The 22,679-nt window shown below is 42.5% G+C and overlaps 1 protein-coding gene across 1 annotated transcript; it reads right to left on the bottom strand.

The window, feature by feature from the left end:
- Positions 1-13,708: 13,708 nt before the first annotated feature.
- On the bottom strand, positions 13,709-22,350 carry LOC307231568 (fibroblast growth factor 4A-like; the record flags this gene model as incomplete). The annotated part of the gene is made up of 5 exons (XM_080002332.1): positions 13,709-13,885; positions 15,515-15,618; positions 17,051-17,309; positions 21,304-21,325; positions 22,259-22,350. The coding sequence occupies 5 exons, from the start codon at positions 22,348-22,350 to the stop codon at positions 13,709-13,711; spliced, it is 654 nt and encodes a 217-aa protein (XP_079858458.1).
- Between the last annotated feature and the right edge of the window lie 329 nt (positions 22,351-22,679).

A 22,679-nucleotide genomic window follows, 5' to 3' on the forward strand; every position in this document is an offset into this window, starting at 1 on the left:
ATGGAAAATTTTCATCCATAAATGCTTGTCGTCAATGTCATTTCAACCAGTTCTTTTTGAAAGTTGACTTAATGGTTGACTCTGTAGCAAGTCTGTAACAACTTTCTTTGGTTGATAACTCGACATTGCAAAAACACATTGCCAAATTTTTTCATTGCTTGTTTTGCTGATTCATTTTCACTCCTTGCTTGTTTTTGGGCACGATCAAGCAGACCAATCTCACGTTCATTTTTCAAAGCATACGAAATTATGTATTACTATACACGAATAAGCATCTACAATGAATCGAATATCCATTTTTGCCACTGGAGGAGATTGTTATACATATTGATAGGTTTTCACATTTCACAAGACATTAGGTTTTCAGTTTGCTTGTTCTATTATTAAGTTTACAGTTTGTTTTCTTTTAAGGTTTTGTGTGATATATCGATTTTTTTATTTTTGTCTCCAGCGCTCTTTGCACCTGCCTTTGCATGGTATTCACAATGTTGTTGTACAGAAATTGTATGAAGCAGTTCTGGGTGTGAAGGCATCTCACTTGTGACATATTGTATCTATTGCAGAATTCCACAACATTTTTTCACAATCCATGTCATCTTTTGGAGCATTGTGCACTAAAAACAGTGCATGTATATGAGGTGAACCATGCATTTGGAATTCACCTTCATAAACATAATCTGTGAAATTCTCCTATGGGTGCTGCAGGGCTCATTAGAACATATTTTAGAAAGGTTTGCCATCTGTGTTCAAACATTCTCAAGAGTGACTGGATTACGCTTTAAAACTCTACATTTTTGTGACCATGTTAGATCTTCCAAGTTGACTTGCTTGCATGCTTGTTTTATCATTGCCTCTAACATTTCAGGCCATCTCAGGTCTGCAGAACTAAAAGAACAGAACCATGTAGGGATATCAATTTCCCTCATCATCTTCATGGCAAACAAATTGTTCCGTGCTGACTGCCAAAATGAGGGTGTACCCCAAATAAGTCCAATGAAAATTATAGCCTTCATGAACATGCTTTATTTTTTCAATGCTTCAAGGTCTGCCAGGATGTTACTGGTCACCTCATTAGCTAATCCTTGACTGCTACTTTTCAACATGCTATTGAAACGTTTGACACAATGTTATTTAGTTACGATAGATACTGGTCGTAAAAGTGTCTGCGTTTAGGGCAAAACGTCCATCTGCAAAAAGTATGCATTGACTAAAATACTGATACAAAGTTTTCTTTTCTGGCCATTCTTCATGAAAAGTGGGTCCTTCTTTTGCAAATAGGACTGGGAGATATTTTCCTTTATAAGTTGTGTCAAACAACAGTCGAATGGGAGAGATGGCTGCTGCAGAAACGTTTCCATCAAAAATCTGATCTTGAACTTCTTGACCCAAGTACCCAGTTTGGAACAAACATCTAGCAAACCTTCCATGCCACTCCTTAATATGTGTTACATTTTATTTCTTCAGATTCAGAATCTGCTTCTTAGTCTGAAGTTTGCAAATCATTACCATCTTTTACAGGTTCATCTTCAATTGGTTGAAGATGACAGTCAGTTGGTTCACAGTGTTTGTTCTAATGCATTGGTTCTCTAATTCCTTTTCATAGTGTAGCCCCTCGAAGATATATCTTTTCAGCTTTACACACATACAGTACATAATTTACATAAATGATGTACTGTATGTGTGTCGTATGTGTTTTATGTTATTATATACCTGTATAACCAATATATAATATATTTTAAAGGGGACCTTTTATGCTCCTTTTTACACTTGTAAATGTAGGTCTCTGAGGTCCCAAAACATATTTTTGAACTTTTTTACAACTCTGGGTCGATCATGCATTCGAGCAATTGTGACATGCCTCTGAACACGGACTGTTACAAAATGTGCTGTTTCTGTGTGTGTAGCTTTAATTGTGAATGAGCAGCCAAGCCCTTGTTCTGAGCCAATGGGGTTTGAACACAATTTCCGGGTTCTGTGAGGCAATGGCTTTTGAGCATGGCTTTTGGGTTCCGTAATATTTAACGCAGAACTTTTACTGATTTCGCCTGATCAGTCCACTAAAATCTATTTCTGAACAAATTTTAGAATAGAAAATAAGCAATCCAGTTGCTGAATCTTCACTCATGTTAGATCTTATTATTGTCAAAGCTTGTGAGACACAGACACCGCACTGTGACTCTCGCACGTGGTGATTTTTTGTTTTATGTAACCGTCGGAAAATAAAATAAAATAAAATAAAGTCAGCCCGTGTAGTGAGTAGAAAAACCTTTGTAAACCGAGCTCCGAAACCTGATAGCTTTGTTCACAGCAATTACTTTGTCATTAGTTTAACTTAATATTTGACACTTTGACCATGTTAAATATGAACATCCGACATTGTAACATTATATATTTATGATACAAAATACTGAAAAGCATAATAGGCCCCCACTTAACACAATTAATTTAATTTTGGAGTACCCCCTGCAGTATCCATAGGGGTACATGTACCCTCATTTGTGAAACAGTGTTCTAATGTGTTCACCCACGTTTTATTGAAACTTTCATCTTTATGCCAAACTTATTTCTATAGTAGTTAAACAACTGAAGCTACATTTTCCATGTGCAGTACCAAATTTAATATCTGATAATGCACCTTACAATGGAAGGCCAAAAGCTCAAATAATGTCGACAATAACGTGTTGACATGTCAAAAAACAACGGGTAAAGTATCAATTTTGACATGTTACCATGTACATTTTTGACATGTTAACATGTCATGAAAAAAGTCACAGCCGGGTTGCTCCATTCTTGTCTAAAAGGGGTGATATAAAGGAAGTCTGAGGCACAGTGATTTTGGCCCTTATTTCCTCCATCCCATTCTTCCTGCCATTTATTTTTTATTTTTGTTTATTGTGATTGTACTTTTCACCACAGCCTTGCTATATTTTACCACAATACTTGTTTATCACGCGCCCTTGGTGATTAATGGGACTTCTGTCGACAGGGTGAGCAGCTTCAATTACCTGGGAGTACACATCACAGAGGATTTAACATGGACTGTACACACAGACACTCTGGTGAGAAAGGCAAGGCAGCGTCTTTACCACCTCAGGCAGCTATGGAAATTCCGGCTCTCGGTGAGGATCCTAAAGTCCTTCTCCTGTGGAGCAGTGGAGAGCATCCTGACAGGCAACATCACTGCCTGGTTTGGGAACTGTACTGCTCAGGACAGGCAGGCCCTGCAGAGGCTGGTGCATTCAGCTGAACGTACCACTGGAACTACCCTCCCCCCCTGCAGGATGTACACTAGGAGGTGTAGTTGCAGAGCCCGGAGGATCATGAAGGATCCTCATCACTCCAACAACGGACTGTTCCAGCTGCTGCGGTCAGGCAAGCCCCTCAGCAGTCACACAGCAAGAACAGAGAGAGTGAGACAGAGTTTTTTCCTGCAAGCCATTAGAACTGTCAATGCTGACCTCACCAGGGGTCCTCACTGAGCCACACACATAGGCTCCACTACCTAACTGTACTGTATGTAGCATACTGTACCGCATACTGTGTCACTGTTCAGGATTGTTCGGTGATGCCGTATTGCTGCACCGTACTGTTGTATACTGTGCTGTATTATCCCACGAACAATACCTCACTTCATTCACATGCCACTTTAATGCACATATCTGTATATACATAATTGCCTATTCCATCTACATGAGCATATTCCCTTTATCTATTCCATTTTATTTTATTTTATTGTATTTTATTTTATTCTATATATTTTTATTTTATTCTACTAGTATTCGACTTACTGTATTACATTTTAGGAATCAGTTAGTTGGTCTAGTAGAAATAAACTTTCCTAGGACATATTGTGTGTTATCACCGTTGCATTACATTTCACTCCACAATTCACTCATGTATGAAAGTATGTATATAGTGTATATGTGACGAATAAACCTCTTGAACATTGAACATGCTTCAGGCCACCGTGAAAATCTATCTACGACAACTAACATGTATCTTTTACCTCCTACTGGTTTTATCATGTCAACAAAATCCACGACCAACTCACGCATGGGACCTATCGGAGTTGGAATGTGACCGGGTGGACTCATCACACCCCTCCGAAAATTGTTTTTAAGCCCGATTGTACATCTGCCTATGACATACTTAATTTGCTCAAGCAAGTACGGTGCGCGAAAACCCTATTCTTTCGCTATTTTTCTTCTTACTTTCCCCCTTGCAACATGGGCTAACCCATGTGCTTCCTGAATCATCAGACCTAGTAGGTAGGGGGTGCTACCATCAGTCCTTCATGATTTCTCCACAGACCAGTACATTTACATTTAGTCATTTAGCAGACGCTTTTATCCAAAGCGACTTACAATTGTTCAAACACCGACGGACGCAGCCATCAGGAGCAATTAGGGGTTAAGTGTCTTGCTCAAGGACACTACAGCATGCTAGCAGGAGGAGCCTGGGATCGAACCAGCAACCTTTAGATCACTAGACCACCAGCTCTACCGCCTGAGCTACCATCCCCATTAGTAGGCTCTTGTGTGGCCCATCGGTCCAACCATAAATGTTTATGGTTGACGCAGCTTCTTGCATCGAGATCACATCTCTGAGCGTGATTTTATCTTCCAAGCCCACTTCATGGGTGACAAGATGAACTTTGCCTGCTTTGTTAGCTCCTGTACCTGCTTTAGCAGCCTCATCCGCTGCTTTGTTACCTTGAGTAACCCTTGATGTGTCCATTTTGTGTGCTGCACACTTAGCTACAGCTATTTCCTGTGGCTTCATCATTGCATGCAACAATTTCCTTATCCGAGCATGATGCTTCTGTGTCCATGGGTTATTGTTTGACCCATATAAACTACTTTTTCTTGACAATACTGTAGCTTCTTCCATCATTTCTGCAGTGCATTATCTACCTACAATTCTTTCTGTTCTGCTCAAACCTTCTCTTTGTCCTTCTTATCCTCATTCTTCTTATCCACCAACTGTATTTGGTTGAGTTTTCTGAGATTCTCCTGGTCCTGTTCCTTCTGGTCATGCTCCTTTTTCTTCCGCTTTAGCCAACATCCGTCTGACTGCTGGGTCGTATCCTCCAATTGCTTCGTCTGAGTCACTCACACTCTCTTCTCTAATTTCCAGGCTTCTGACTTGTTGTCTGCTTCCCAAACGGTTCCTTCTCTTGGTACTGTTGGAGCTCTGATACATCTTTATGGTTGTTGTAGCCTTGCCCATCTCTATTATTTTCTCATCCTCATCTTTGAAGAGATAGTTGCCCTCTGTTGTCATCACTGGGAGTTGGGGATAAACATCAGTGAACTTCACCTCCTTTTCATACGGCGGGGGCTTCTTTACAGATGCTGTATGTGAGAAGGGTGCGGTAATCTTCTCCATCAATTTTTCTGCTTCCTTTTCATTTCTCTTTATTTCTTGTCTACTTTGTTCTCTTTCTTCTTTTGCAGCTTCGAACCATGTCTGTCAGAAGAAAAGAAGAAACAGTCTTTATTCATCACGCAACACATAACACTATAACACATGCACACACACACACACGCTTTGATGGTGGCCGGTGAAATGGATTCTCTGCTTTTAACCCATCCTGGGTTGAGGCTGGCACAGCGGCGCACCGTGACATGTGGAAGCCCTAAGAGAACTGTGTGGTAGCGGAGCCAATGTACCGCCGAGAGATGGGAGGATTTTTGTTCCTGTAAGATGTTGGAGACAGAATGGGGAACAAAAAGGGTGAGTGGTGCGAAACCCACAAAGTCGCGTGTGGCCAGCACGGCCATTTCGCAGGCCGCGACAGCGCGCAGGCAAGGAGGAAGGCCACGAGCCACCGGATCTAATAAACATGAGAAGAAGCCCACAGGCCTGAGGGCGTCGCCATGTTTTTGTAATATGACAGAGGTCATGCTGCCCTGGCATTCGTCCACGAACTGGATAAAGGGCCGAAGGCCATCCGGAATCCCCAAGGTTGTAGCAACTGGAGGGCCACCTTAAGGCCCCGAAGGCGGTGCAGGCGTCCTCGGTCCATGTTAGCGGAGAATAGGCCGTAAGGTTGCGGGGGCAATGACAATGATTTCTGTCAATGACAGAAAACCAAGTGGATCCTGAAGGGATTTGACTCATGATAGTGTATGGGTTGGGAACATTCGGAGTGGGGGAGTCGATGGCCACATTAACGGCCTGCAGGTCTTGGACAAAGCGCCACTCAGTGGGCTGCCCTTGAGGTCGGATTTGGGTTTGATGTGCACCGGGGGACAGTTTTTTATGAGGGCTAAGTTGTATTTGCCGGCCGTCCAAAGGTTGGGTGGGACTTGGGCCCGCAACTAGGAGATTGTAGAAGTACTCTAACCTCCTATTTTCTAGAGGACTTTAACATGGGCCTCTAGCCCGGCATGCATGCACCGTAAGTCTGTAGAGGACTTTAACCTCTGCACCGTAAGTCTGTAGAGGACTTTAACCTCCACAGATTATCCCAAGGTCCTCTATTTTATAAATAGACACAATTTCAGAATTTTGTTCAAAATCACAATCGATCCGTGAGTATTTTACCATGTACTGGAGGAGTTTTTGGACGTGTTCATCCCGCGGAGACGGCTGGGTCCAACAGCAGACGGTCCTCCCGTCCTTCAAGCAGTTGGGTAAGAGGCAGGACTCTAATCTCTGATGTCCTGGATGGCCAGTCACTGTCTGCCGCCGGTCTGACGATCTTCCGGGGATCCCACTTCTGACATCAAGTTTCTCGTGGTAATTTCTGTAATAAAGGATTGTGAACAAATTCTTTGTTGTGTGTATATTTATTTTAGAGGAACAGAGTTAGTCTTTGCAAAGAGAGGAGAGGGAGAGAGCGAATGGCAGGATGCAGCCTGTAGTCAAGCTCACCCGTCCTGCTGGATACAGGAAGTAAACATGTATATATGTGGTGCGATGTGTGAGACAGTTGGGGTGGGGTGATGCACTGTCCCGTCTGTTGATGACCTTGAAGTCCTTGTAAGGATTTGTCTTCGACTATCTGTCTTTGTGTGTTCTGCTAGCGGGTCACAGGTGTTCCTTGTTATGGGAATAGTGCGTCCTTGCCTAGGGTGCATGCCGTTCAGATAGTGCCTGGCAAACATGTTATTGTAGAAGCGGAAAAGGGGGATATTGCCTACACAAGTGTTAGGAGATGGTTTCCTGTAGTTGGAGAGTTTTGCAGGCCTCTTCACGCTGATGCAGGGTCATTGGCTGAAAACCTGTTTTTCAGCTCTTAGTGTAGCACCTCTTCACTACTCTCCTTTACACCCTCCTTTGTCAGTGTGTTTCTGGCCTGGATTTGCAGGATCCCGTTCCCACTTCTGTAGGCCTCCTCGTTGGCCTGACGACGTGTGCAGTAAACCATGGTTTATTGTTGTTGTATGTAGAGAAGTTTTAAGTTGGTACACACGTCCTCACAAAAACTGATGTACGATGTCAAAGTGTCAGTGAGATCATCCAGATCTTTAACAGCAGCCTCAAAAAGACTCCAATCAGTACAGTCAAAGCAGGCCTATAACTCCAGCTTTGCCTCGTTGGTCCATTTCTTCACAGTCTTGTCTACAGGCATAGCAGATCTTAGTTTCTGCCTGTAAGTCGGTAGAGGATGAAGAATAGGTGCCCTTTCATTCTGTGTAGCAGTGCTCCAGTGTATTTTGATCTGTGGTTAGATATTTAATGTGCTGTCTGTATTTTGGAGAGGTTTGCTCTGTTAAAGTCCCCAAGAACAATGACTAGACAGTTCGGGTATTTTTTAATCCATGTTTGTTATCTGGTCAGCTAGGTGTTGTAACGTCTCACTCACCCAGGCCTGAGGTGGGATATAAACAGCGACCAGCATAAACAAGGAGAATTCCCGTGGTTAGTAAAATGGCTGACAGTCAATGAAAACGGTCTCTAGGTTGGGCCGCACGGGCTGCATGAACACTGTGACATCTGTACACCAATCTTCGTTCATGGAGAAGCTGAGGTGTCTGGAATGTTTGGGGTCCCAAGAAAGTCCCCATTGTATAGTATAATTACAAACAGATGTTGCCAAGGGTCTCAAGAGAGAGAGCCCATTGCCAGGGGCACCGGTGATAAGGGAGGTGGAATGTGTTTAGATGTATGTCAGTCAGCTGAACTGTGACCCATAGATTGGAATCAGATGGGCTACATTGTCTCTGTACAAGTATAAAGGACACTCCCTAGTTCCATTCGGGAGGGAACACACTTCTGTTCTCTCCCAGACATCCATGGCAAGTCTGATTTGATGCTGTTCTTATTTGTAATATACGTGTTATTATAATCAAGTCAGGGTCAGCGGAGAGTTCTTCTTCATCAACACATCATTGACAACAAAGAAACTTCAAGTCCGCCGCCCCATTTTTTTTTCACTTATTTCAGTGTCCCGGTCCGCTCAGAGGAGTTGAAAGCCCAGTAGATGGAGTGAGCTGTCCGAGATGTGATCTCCAAGCCAGGTTTCAGTGAAGCACAGGGCAGCAGATCTGATAAAGTCTGTGTTTGCTCTGCTGAGAAGCAGTTGGTGGTCCATCTTGTTGGCCAGGGGCAACATTCGCCAGGTGGATTGACAGGAGCGAAGTACAAAATCCCCGCTATCACTGCTTAATGAGCGCTCCTGTGCGCTTCCCTCGTCGTCTCCTCCGGCGAACTCCATACAGAACTGCTACTCCTCCAACTAAAAGCTCTGTAAAACTTTCTGGTTCAATGAAAAATGGCTGAAAAGTTTGACCAGTGGGTATTCTGAGGTTTAAAAGTTCTTCTCTGCTGAATGTGGTCAGAGAGTGGGAGCTGGAAACTAAAAAGATAAACAAAAACACAGAAAGTACGAGAGAGTGCAGTACCCTGGCTGCCATCTGCGGCGCCATTTTTTGCCGAAATTGCTAAAGTTACTGATAATACTGTTTAAATGCATAAACTTTGATGCTGCCATGTTGCCATTTGGTGGCCGACCGGGAAACAGCGACCACCACCAAGATTTTATGCCTTTTATTGGGAGTGTTGAAATCATGTTGTTATAGTAAGTAAATAGGAATTGTCTTGATGACTGATGCCTAATAATGTGTTTCATTTTATTTTTATTTGTTTGTAATTAAACATTGTCACAAGAGTTTTTGTTGTGAAATCATTAATTGGTTTGAATGTAGTGTTGTGTGAGAATATCTGACTATTGCATAAAAATTGAAATTACTTTCCCTAGTTAGAAAGAATTAACAGCCAGTTAAATTTGATGAGGCACGCAAACTCCGCCTCATCCACCATTTTGAGAATCAGGCGAGCTACAAACTCCGCCTTCACTGCCAATTTAAGGAAGGAAGATCCACCAACTCCTCCCCCCTCAGCCTAGTGTTTATAAGGAGCCTTCAACCAGGTATCTTTAGGTTAGTTCCACACTAGAATGAAGAACTTTCCCCTTTTACTTTTTTTATTTACATTTCTTTTTAAGTTTTCTTAAAGTTTTTGTTTCACAACAGCCTGCACACAACTTCAATCTTACTAAACAAACCTGCTCCAGCCACCCAGCTAAAGAACTGTATTTCCTTAACTTTTCCTTTCTTTTGTTTTTATTACTAAACCTTGTGTTTTTTACAATGTTCATAACTTATTTTCTTTTTCTGTTTTTTAACCGATCCACAAAAGATGCAAACCTAAATTCGCTGGGTGCTGGTCGGGGGTTTTTAATGTCGAAATTCGACTTTTTACGTTAAACCCCGACCAACAAAGCGCCTGGAAGTTCACCCGGACAGACTCCACAACAGTGAGAACACGGGCCGCGGAGCACGCATCCAAAAGTCCCCACACCGGCCAACAATCCCAGTTCGCCTGGGAACTTTGGGACTCTTTCCCCATCACCATCGAAACCACCGACTGCTGACTCCCAAACAACGTCAATGAAATGAGCAGCCACAACCACCTAGGTACGCCACTCGGCTGACATAGGCTCTGGAGATCCGATACAAGCAAGCATGACTCGGCGATCCGTAATGCCAAAGACTTGCGATTCTGCTTAATAATGATGGGTTAGGGTTAGGGTTAGGGTTAGGGTTAGATTTCCCTTTAGAGAAGCCAAATACCCCCTTAGAGTTTCTTGTTTTATTATTTTTAATGAGAGTCATATAACTTCCTACCTCACTATTGTTTCTTAGTTAAAGTGTGTCACCATTTTTAAATCCTGCATTAATGATATTTTCCCCACCATTTATTTGATTGTTTTAATGTTTTTAATATTCACTATTTTTTATTTTGATCACAAAGATGAATATGAATTAATTAATCTATTTATTGGAAAGAAGTATTTCTGTTGGTATTCCTTAAGCGTTAAGTCCAGTAGTCAATGTTGACAAAAATAAGTCCATAATCCTTCTTAGACTGATTCTTCTTCTTCTTTTGGCTGCTCCCATTAGGGATCATCTGCCTCAAATACCTTCTGTTCTGCGTATCTTCCTCCCTTACACCAACCGCCTGCATGTCTTCCCTCACCACATCCATAAACCTTCTCTTTGGCCTTCCTCTTTTCCTCTTGTCTGGCAGCTCCATCCTCAGCATCCTTCTCCCATTGTAACTCTCATCTCTCCTACACACGTGTCCAAACCAACTTAATCTCGCCTTTCTCACTTTTTCACCAAACTGTCCAACCTGAGCTGTCCCTCTAATGTACTTATTCTTAATCCTGTCCATCCTTGTAACTCCCAATGAAAATCTCAACATCCTCAACTCTGCCATCTCCAGTTCAGCCACCTGCCTTTTTGTCAGTGCCACCGCCTCTAAACCGTACAACATAACTGTTCTCACTACCGTCCTTCACTCTTTCTGGAATCCTTCGGTCACAGATCACTCCGGACACTCTTCTCCACCCACTCCACCCTGCCTATACTCTCTTCTTCACCTCTCTCCCGCACTCTTCGCTGCTTTGGGTGGTTGACCCCAAGTACTTGAACTCATCCACCTTCTCCACCTCCACTCTTTGCATTCTCAGCTTTTCACTACCCTCCCTCCCATTCAGGCACATGTATTCTGTCTCAAACTTTAAGGCCTGATTCTCAGAACTTCTTTTTGCAATACCTTCATTTTGGAGCCATAGCTTCCAATATACACTATTCACAAAAAGTTAGGGATATTCGGCTTTCGGGTGAAATTTCAGGATGAATCTAAAATGCACGATAATCTTTACAGGTGAACTTAATTGAACCTTCTCTTAACTTTTGAATGCACATGTCCAACTGTTCAATGTTTCAGTACTTTTTGCACAACTTGCTGTTCTCTCACAAGGAGCTAAATGGCAAAATTCACAACAGGTGTTTGATCCAAGCAGGTTCCAAGAGAGATACAGAAAGACTGGAAGAGACACAGAAAGGCATAGAAGTGGACGTCCTTTGGCCACATCCCACACTGATGACTGCTTCATTGTGAATAGAACCCTGCGGAACCGCATGATGAATGCCACTCAACTCCATGCACATTTAAGGCAGGTGAGAGGCACCCAAGTGTCACGTCAGACCATTCGAAACCATTGGCGTGGTCTACGTGCTAGACGACCTGCAAGGGTACCTGACCACACCACCAGGCACAGGCATCATTGTCTTGCATGGGCCAGGGAGCATTTACACTGGATGAGGGACCAGTGGGCCTCAGTGCTGTTCTCTGATGAAAGTCGATTCACGTTGAGCAGAAATGATGGGCGCCAATTGGAGATGTCAAGGAGAGCGCTATGCATCAGCCACTTTTGTCACCAAACGAGCCTTTGGTGGTGGTGGTGTTACAGTGTGGGCAGGTGTGTCTAGTCAATACAGAACTGCCCTACACTTTGTGAATGGTACAGTGACAAGCCCATACTACCTGAATAACATCATTAATCCAGTCATTGTGCCCCTGCATAAACAACACAGGCCTAATTTCAACTTCATGGACAACAATGCTCCAGCTCATCGAGGTCGCATCATTAGGGAACGGCTGCTGGAGACTGGGGTACCTCAAATGGATTTGCCTGCACTTTCTCCAGACCTGAATTCCATAGAAAATCTATGGGATCAGCTGAGTCGCCGTGTAGAGGCCCTTAACTCTGTGCCCCAGAACCTCAATGACCTGAGGACCGCCCTTCAAGAAGAGTGGGGTGCCATGCCTCAGCAGACAATAAGTCGACTTGTGAACAGCATGAGCCGTGTTTGTCAAGCTGAAATTGATGCTCAAGGGCACATGACAAGTTATTAAGATATTGACTTTTTTTTTTGTGGTGTACCCACCACTGTTGTTGGGTTTTGTTTCAATAAATTGTTTGAGATGAGGAAATCACCATTGCATGCTTCTACTTAAATGCTCTACTTTCATGATATAATATCACTGTCGTGTGAACTTTTTACATTTTCCATGAATTTCACCCTAAAGCCAAATATCCCTAACTTTTTGTGAGTAGTGTATTTGTTTGTTTCCTGGACAGAGCGGAACCGTCTCTTAGTTTTTCATTTCATAGATGTAGGAAACTAATGTTAATAAATCTAAAATAAAAACACACTGCTCCATCTCCTCTTTTTCTCCGACTTACCATTCACCGTCGTGGTAGCTCTGTCTCCCCAACATGGTATGACATTCATGACATTCAAGTTTGCAGGCAATTTCAGATTTTCAGCTGTAATTCCAGCCCAGAAGCCTCTCATGAATGTTGAACTCACAAACATGCCTCCCACTGACTCTGGACATAGATCAACATCCCAACTCCACCCCATATCCCCCACTGACTCTTGACACAAATTAACACCCCAACACACACACACACACACACACACACACACACACACACACTCACACACACACACACACACAAAAACACAAACATACATACACACACACACACACACACACACACACACACACATACATACACACACACACACACACACACACACACACACACACACACACACACACACACACACACAACCTGTGCAATAACTGTGCAATATATTGTAATATTGTAATAATACTGTAATAACCTAACATTGCAGACATTGCAAAAATTGAGTAATAACATAGTAATAATTTATACCTAGTCATTCACTGATATCCATGACTGTATATTACCGTATACTGTACATACTCATCCTATACAGTATATCCATCTATATATTTATATGTTATACCCATAGCCATACGAGCAACCAAAGGGTTAGCTATTGCCCTTTTACTGAACTTATTCTGTGATAATTGTAATTAAATTATTCTGTCAAATCGATATATATATATATATATAGCTATAGATATAGATATAGATATATAGATAGATATATAGATATAGATATAGATATAGATATAGATATAGATATATATTAATATTGGCAAACAAACAAAACAGCAATTCTTCGTAAATGAAAATTTAAACAGTACTTGTATGTCAATAAACAGATTTTGATTATGATTTCATTATGATTCTAAAGAAACAAAAACACTTCGATGCATAAAAGAAATCTAACAATAAAGAAACCTACACTTCTTTTGGCAAGCTCATGGATTTGATACATTTTGTATCACGGATTGTGTATTTTTTTCTCATTCTAAAATTTGAGATTAACAATGATAACATTACAAAACCCCCCTCCCATACCTGCTGAATTAGAAACAAATAACATACGTTTATATATGTATTTAAAAACAATAAATAAACAGGCTTCAAAATATTGTATTGTTGATGCAATAAGAGAGTCACAAATCACATCCTGGGCAGGAAGTGACTAAAGGTCATAGCGGGTGAGACACGGTTTCCTCTCCTGGTTTTCCCTGTCTTTCCAAGGCCGATGTACATGCCAGGATGAGCAGCAGACTCATAAGCATTGTAGTTGTTGGCCAGGAGTTTCTCCTTGAATTTACACTCCTCGGTGTAGTGACCCTGGAAACACAAGTGAACAGGGATTAAGATAGCACTGCATTCCCAGTTAAGGGCAGTAGTATTACTCACAAAAAGTTAGGGATATTTGGCTTTTGGTTGAAATGTATGGAAAATGTAAAAGGTTCACGCTACAGTGATATTATATCATGAGTAGTAGGTCATTTAAGTAGAAGCATGCAATGGTGATTTCCTCATCTCAAACTATTTATTGAAACAAAAGCCAACAACAGGCATTAAATACAGTTTGTCAACGACGTCTCATGCTGTTCACAAGTCGACTTATTGTCTGCTGAGTCATGGCACCCCACTCTTCTTCAAGGGCAGCCCTTCAGTCATTAAGGTTCTGGGGTACAGAGTTATGAGCCTCCACACAGCGACTCAGCTGATCCCAGAGGTTTTCTATGGGATTCAAGTCTGGACAAAGTGCAGGCCACTCCATTTGATGTACGCCAGTCGCCAGCAGCCGTTCCCTAATGATGCCACCTCGATGAGATGGAGCATTGTCATTCATGAAGATGAAATTAGGCCTGTGTTGTTCATGCAGGGGCACAATGACTGGATTAATGATGTTATTCAGGTAGTATGGGCTTGTCACTGTTCCATTCACAAAGTGTAGGGCAGTTCTTTATTGACTTGACACACCTGCCCACACTGTAACACCACCACCACCAAAGGCTCATCTGGTGACAACAGTGGCTGATACATAGCGCTCTCCTTGACATCTCAAACATCGTTGGCGGCCATCATTTCTGCTCAAACTGAACTGACTTTCATCAGAGAACAGCACTGAGGCCCACTGGCCCCTCGTCCAGCGTAAAACTTCCCTGGCACATGGAAGATGATGATGCCTGTGCCTGGTGGTGTGGTCAGGTACCCTTGCAGGTCGTCTAGCACACAGACCACACTGATGTAAACGGTTTCGAATGGTCTGACGTGACACTTGGGTGCCTCTCACCTCCCTTAAATGTGCCTGGAATTGAGTGGCATTCATCATCCGGTTCACAATAAAGCAGCACTGTTCACAATAAAGCGGTCATCAGTGTGGGATGTGGCAAAGGACGTCCACTTCTATGCCTTTCTGTGACTCTTCCAGTCTCTCTGTATCTCTGTTGCAACCTGCCGATGAAACTCTGTGACACTCTAAGCTCAGTGGCCACTTCCCTCTGAGAACATCCTGTTTGAAGCCTTGCAATAGCGAGGTACTGTTGATCAATTGTTAGGTGTCGTCTTGGTCTCATGATGTCAAAATGTGAACAGCATGATGAAGAGGACTGTTTAAATACCAATTATATTTGAACGAGGAAATGTATTGGTCGATTCATGGATCAAACACCTGTTGGTAATTTTGCCGTTCAGCTCCTTGTTAGAGAACAGCAAGTTGTGCAAAAAGTGCTGAAACATTGAACAGTTGGACATGTGCATTCAAAAGTTTAGAGAAGGTCAAATTAGGTTCACCTGTAAAGGTTATAGTGCATTTTAGGTTCATCCTGAAATTTCACCCGAAAGCCGAATATCCCTAACTTTTTGTGATTAGTGTATATTGAGTTATGAATGCACTGACTGTACAAGTAGGTGTTGTGTTGTTTTTTATTTAACACTACTGCATTTTCACATGCAAACAGTCCTTACCAAGCCATGGAGTTTGCCCTTGTTGCTCATGGCGATAAAGAGTCCACTACTCACACCAAAGAGAGTCACCACCCCTCGTTCAACAGGAGAAATTTCTAGGAGACCTGGGATGAGAAGTGAAATGATTGGACAAGTTATACATATTCAATGAAGAGAAGACAACCTTGCATGGCTCCAATGTGTGGGTTCCGGAGCGCCATGCTATGCATGCATGTAGTAACATGTAATTCACACATGAATCACATATAAATTAAAACAATGTGAGCATATTGTAATAGTAAAACCATAACATGTGAGGCACATGAGTTAGGGTTAGGTTTTTCATTGCATCAGATACATGGGATACATGTGCTACACATGGGGTTCACATGTGCTTCTATGTGATTCTGTAATCACATGCAATTTGGCATATTTTCATATGTGATCAAATGTGTTTTTCAATTATGAGATCATGTGCCTTTTTTGTAAGGTGGTATGCCATTCAAGGTCTTTCCTCACTATGTTTCCATTGTCAGCTGGGACTCCAACTCACTCACTCAAAAACCGTGACTATGAAAAGCAGGTAAAGCTGAATGGATGAAGGGAGGGCACTCGATGTGCACTAACTCACTAATTATGTGCATGAACTAACTTATTAAGCATTTTAGTTCTTATTATGTAATTGTTCAGTAGCCGCACTGCTGCCCTGACTACCACTGTACCCTCCTTCTCGGTCTGAGGGATTAACTTTTGAGTTGACAAGTTCCAAATGTGAGAATAAAAATGAAGCAGTGAAACAATGTCTCCTCAATACGATCTTAAACAAATACTTCAGAACAGGGGTCTCAAATTATCTGGGGTCTACTGGCTAGGTTGTCTTTTTGAACATCAAGGGAAAAGCAAACTGACTTCATAAAAAATAAGTTTTTCATATGAAAACATAAAGTAATAATTCTCTGTGTTGGATTCATTAGGCATTGTGATTGTGATAAACATGTAGTACGCCACATTGTCTCTTGTGGCCCCTGGGCCTGTTGTTTGACATCCCTAGTTTAGTATAATATAGGCATACTTTAGAGACCACAACATTATATATGCAGTACAGGTACTCCTCACTTAATGACCGAGTTGCGTTCCTACGACCAGATCGCTAAGCATATTGGTCGAGAAGCGAGGGTCCGCCCCCTTACCATTATTTCAGTCTTGGAGATTGCAAACGCTAGTGTAGTGAATACTGACCGACTGCGGGAACGAGACTGAGAGCGGTGATGCGCGATGATAGGTAGGTTGGTAAGTGAGGAGTACCTGTATTAAGATTGGATTTACAATGGAATACCTTAGGAATCCTATAGGATCCTATAGGAATCCTTAATTTATCGACTTTAATGTTTGTAATGCTCAGAGTAATTGAACTACAGGCTGAAGCATACTTGTATTTCTAATACAAGTATGCTTCAGCCTACAACGATTAATTCCAAACAAAAAATGATTTCGCATTGACAGAGCCCACCCACCAAACACATTATTCCAAAATATTCTTTCACACAAGATGCTTACTGTATCTGTTTTCATGATGCACACCCGTGATCTTTCCATCCGGAAGAACTTGGATGTGAAAGCCGATGCCCACGTTGCAGTACAGCCTCCTGAGTCTCTTTATCCCTAGTAAGTAGTCTCCATCCCCAACTGCCTCATCCCTCTTCCCCCACTGGACAACCCCCCAGCATGGGCGGGTTGGAGACTCGATACACGGCGATGCTTCTCTGGCGGTGAGAGTCCTCTGGTTGATGATGATGGGGAAAAAAGACCCAAACGGCTGAAGCAGTCCACAGAGAAATAAGGGAAGCAGTGATATTTGGAGTGACATTGTCTGTTAAACCCAAAGAGTCACCTTTGTTTTAAACACCTTTCCTGAATGCCCTCACCCACCCCAATGCAATAATCTGTTTGCGCTGATTTAAACAAAAAAGACAAGCTGTCATCTACCAGGGGAGTGACATTTCTCTTTCTACAAAGTAGTCGATCGCGCTCTCTCCCCCATTCAATGAATTTGCAGGTATATATATTGGCAAAAAGATCCTGGATGGGAATTTGCGACGTTTTTTTTTCCCATGTATTCTGTCTATTAATTCATTTTAAAGACCAGATAAGAGGGTATGACAATGTCTGTCAATTATTCATTCTACACAGTCCACACTACACTGTTAAAACTGTAAAGCTGGTCCCTGCTATGTCTTCATAGATCCTGCTGTATAATCCTGCAAGTGTGATTATTGTGAAACATGTCCATGCATCGGCATTGGTGTCCAGTCACCATTTTTATATGTATGCATGATAAAAAACAGCAAGTATTACATCACACTGCACCTGCTGTGCAAGCTGCTGGTTTTCAGTCACTTGCTGCGAGGTGACATGTCCTCCTGGTGACAGCTCACCTCTGTTGCCTGATTCACCGCCGCAGCAGGAATTCCACAAGTTTGGTTATGGATGGTAAAATGTAAAAGAATATCTGAAAACGTCTGAAGTTTGAATCTTTTGAATGTATCTTGGTGCAAGCGGTTACAATATGAATAAAAGTATTTGGTAGGTAAATTACATCCACAAAATCAAAGAGAATGAGGATTTGTGACTAAAACAAAGCCGTGGGAATATATGCTACAATGAGAATTTCTAAATGTCTGTGAAATTAAGCTAGTTTAAGTTAAGACAAGATAAGTCATAGCATGACCCCCTAATCAAAGAATACCTTTGAAATACATGCAGCATTTCTAATCTGCCTTGGCAGCGTTCATATGCAATTAAATATTCATGTGCAATGATCCTTAAATTGAAACTTTGGGAGATGAACACCATGTTCAAAAATTTATAAAATGGCTCAGAGTTCTTGAGAGCAGAAAACAAATAAAGGACAACGTGAAGCCTGTTGACTGGTTGAAGTCCACTGGAATTGCCTGGACTTTAACCGAATTAACCATGTTAACCACCGCAAATGTTTGGAGCTTTTATACTCTGTGCGCTGTCAGTTCTCCATGACAGCCACACGTCAGCATAGTTAGAAAAGTTTGGATGAGTGTGGAGAGTCGAAAAGCCACCACATGGAACCTACGCACCGGGGCATGTCTTTCTGTGTGACGTCATTTTGGCATGTCAAGCATAAAATAGCCTTTAGTTGTACTATGACAAAATCCCTGTAGCCTGCTGCTTTTAATACGACAGCAGTAAATGGCTAAGTATAGAACAACAATAGCATTCACGCCAACATTATTGCCCCATATATCCACCACACACATACACACACACACACACACACACACACTGGTTTGCACATTATGCAGTAGCAGTAGATGGTTGATATCAAGTGACGTTTAGTGCGTCAGATGACGCCATGACCCAGCAGTAGGTCTTCACATCTCCAGGTATCTAGAGGTCACACTGCGACACTAGCTGGGTCCTGAATCGCTGCACATCCAGGAGTAAAACAGGTTAAGACTTTAAACAGAGAGAGAAAGAGAGCAAACATCAGAGTGAGTCACAGCGCTGTGTGTGTTAATAAGAAAGTTAAGGGACAGAAAGACGTTTGACTTTCTCTCTGTTGGCAATTGGGGCTTTTCATCTTTTTCCCTCTCCCTGCTGTCCATTTCCCTGCTGCTATCATGTAACTCAATAGCTGCTGTGTGGCACCACACATCCGGGTCCTGAGTGTATGTCGACCTCAACCTGTGGTCAACGCCAATCAACCATAGTTGGATAGGTGATTCTGCCCTTGTTTGGTTGATATTGCAATATCTTTTTCAATTATACAATGCATATTATCATGCTCTGCCATGATAAATCATTACACCCCCTGAAAATGTGACCATAGGTTGAATTGTGCACAGTATGTGTAACTCACCATTGCAGCTGTATTTGTAATTGAGTTTTAGTGACTTTAAACTTGTAGTATTTCTGTAATTGTGTCCACCCCCCATAAATTGAAGTTCAAGCCTTTGTCCCACCAAGGGGAATTGGTTGCAACAAGAGTTTGGACACATACCAGCACATTATCACAGAAACACACAGGAATAATTTGTTGTATACGGGTCGCCCCCTCAGAACGATCGAGAGAGAATTGCATGGTTAGCGAAGAGAAACTGACACGAAGATTGCCAACTCCCTCTCTACTTTCTATTCCCTTAGTGGCGGCAGAGGTGGGGAGATCCTGAACTTGATTAACCCTGGCCCACAAAGAATCAGCCCTGTTTAACATCCTTTCTTTGCATTCGCACTGATTAATTTACATGCAGCCTACACAAGCCTGGCATCATACATGGCACGACAATAATATAAATTTCCCCTATAGGATAGATAAACAGTCCAGCGCCAAAAGGGAGACGCGATGAGGTCAGTGACACATGTAAGCATCTGCAGCAGGAAGTGGAGCACAAGAAAACACACAAAGAAAACAAATTAACAAAACAAAAGATGTAATAAAGATGAAAATGAAAAATAAAGAAAGAGGAATTCCTAGGAAATCCCTGGGATCCTCACTCATGCTCTAGCACAGAGGTGGGCACAGTTTTGACTGAAGGGCCAAATAGAGTTTTGCAGACCATCTGAGGGGCTGCATTCCAAGTTTATAATATATCATGTTCCTCCATGCTCAATGAAAAACTGCAAAATGTGTATTCATTATATTATTCATTTATTTTCTCAGAGATCTTTAGCAGGAGTGCATAAGTAGCTGATTAGTATTATCAACAGTGCCATTTCCATTTTTTTTTTATTCTGGTCAGCTAACATCCTTTTCTTATCAGTGCATATACTGTATTTTTAATTTCATATTTCAGTTTTCTTTTCTCATCAAGTTTCTAAACCTGTACATTTTGCATTTAGTTATTTCCATTTCAAATACACAGAAGTCTTCATCAATATATGCTGTATATCAGTGGGAACAGTGGAGCTGTTCTCACTTCATTGTCAGTTTATTCAAATCCGCAAGCATTTTTGAAGAAAAATCCTCAGTATGGCATGTAGGTGTTAGTTGTTCAGCCTGGTTCTGTGCTTTGGCTTGTAAATATTCATGACTGGGAAGGTTTGCTTGCAGATGTAGGTGGATCCAAAGAGGACCAACTTGGCCTCACTCAGGGCATAAAATTCATAGAGGAGAGGGGATGTCTCAAACTTAAGGGTAGACTATAGATTCGCAGAAACGTAGATACTTTATATTTGCTCATGTTTTGACCCAGCAATCACCACTGGAAACAGCTAAAGACACACTGAAAAGCATATTGGTACCAGCAGGGGGCGCTGAATCTCCTTCCGCTGCATAATGGCCCATTACACAGAGACAATGGCGGAGAATGGCTGGAGAAAATGATAATTCCAAGTGCTATAATTCTGATAATTTAATGATAATGTCATGATAATAACTAATATATTCTGATTCTGATATAGTAATATTTAACATTATATAATAATCAGTTGACGGCACGTTTAGACGCAGCACAGGGTTCAGACTGACCAGGGATTTAGATTGATTTAGTTTCCTTATTTTCTACCTGTATTCAAAATGAAAATGTAAACATAACTAAAGAATTTAAGTGAAGATCTTTTCTCCTACAGACAGTGATGCGCCGTACTGTTATGAACACAGATGGGATCAAAATGCATGACACAGACTCAGAGTACACAAAAGGGAAAGTTTATGTTTTAGGCTGCGATCCTGGCATGGAGGTGGAGCAAGGAAAAAGGCATCCGGGTGCAGCAGACAGGAAGACGGGGGATGGAGGTGCAGAGCTGGTAGATAGCGTGGTGGCGAATCGGTGACTGACAGGCATGCAGAACTGGTAGATCCTGCGGACAGGGAGATGCAGGTTAGCAGAGCACAGACAGGACACAAGGAATTAAAGAAAACTCTGATCTAGATTTGGCTAGCATTCACCACGGAGGTGAAACAACAATCTGGCGATGAGTGGGTGAAAAGCCAGGGTTCTTATCTTGAAGCGATGATGAGGTGTAGATTGCCTGCAGGTGTGAAGCCAGGAGCCGGGAGAGTGGAAATGGGAGCCACGCCCAAACCAACACACACACACACACACGCACACATACAGAGACAAATAGGGGGAGACAGGAAACACAAGGGGAGAGGAACTGCGCAGAAAAATTGGGAAAAATGATAACTGGGAGCATGGCTAGGGCTTGTGACAGTCCCCCCCCTCAACAAGAGTGGGTGTACTGTACTGTGCTGGTGGTTCGCCTTTAGGTGAACCAGCAGGCTTGTCCGGGTGAATATGTAATTCCTGGATGAGGGAGGGGTCCAGGATGAGCTGGCATGTCACCCAACTACGCTCCTCAGGTCCGTAGTACTCCCAGTCTGCCAAGTGCTTGCACCACAGCCTCAGCGATGTACTTCAAGCAGCCGCCAGACTGTATCAGCTGGGTGGTCATCGATGAACTAGATGGCTGGAGGGGGAAGGGCTGGAGGGCACAATGGGCTGAGAGATACTGGCTTTAACTGGGAGACATAAAATGTGGGTTGAATCCCCATGTGTGGGGGCAACTTGAGTCTAACGGCAGAGGGGTTCATGATGGAATCAATTACATAATAGCTGCTGTGTGGCACCACACATCCGGGTCCTGAGTGTATGTCGACCTCAACCTGTGGTCAACGCCAATCAACCATAGTTGGATAGGTGATGATGGAATCAATTACGTAATGTAACAGGGAGCATGTTTTCTCCCCCTACAGTACAACTGTAGGGGGAGATCCTAAGAGGACAACCACACCTGACCTGGTTGGTAGTCGGGGGCAGATGTTCTATGATGGTCAGCAAGGCGTAGGTTGTGGACAACAGAGTGGAGTAGAGTGAAGCGAGCATATTTTCACACCTAATGGTAGTGGTGAAGGTGGGCCTGTACTTCGGAAACAGAGTACTCTAAGAGGAGGGGTTTTGGAGGCAACGGAGTGCTGCTCCCAGGTCCTGGTTGGCTCGCTTCGTTTGACCGTTGGTCTGTAGGTGATAGTGTCGTAGAAAAACAACACTTAACAAATTAAGAGTGTGGTATCTTGGTATTTTGCCGTCAGGTAACAGAGACCAACTCCTGGTTTGTTCACCTTTTATTAACAGTCTTCCGCAACATGTGGCGCGGCCGTAACATGCCAGGCTGGCTATCAGTAAAACAACGTGACAGAGAGAGCGAAGGAGCA

Source organism: Zeus faber, assembly GCF_960531495.2.
Source record: "Zeus faber genome assembly, chromosome: 6".
Lineage (NCBI taxonomy): Eukaryota > Metazoa > Chordata > Actinopteri > Zeiformes > Zeidae > Zeus > Zeus faber.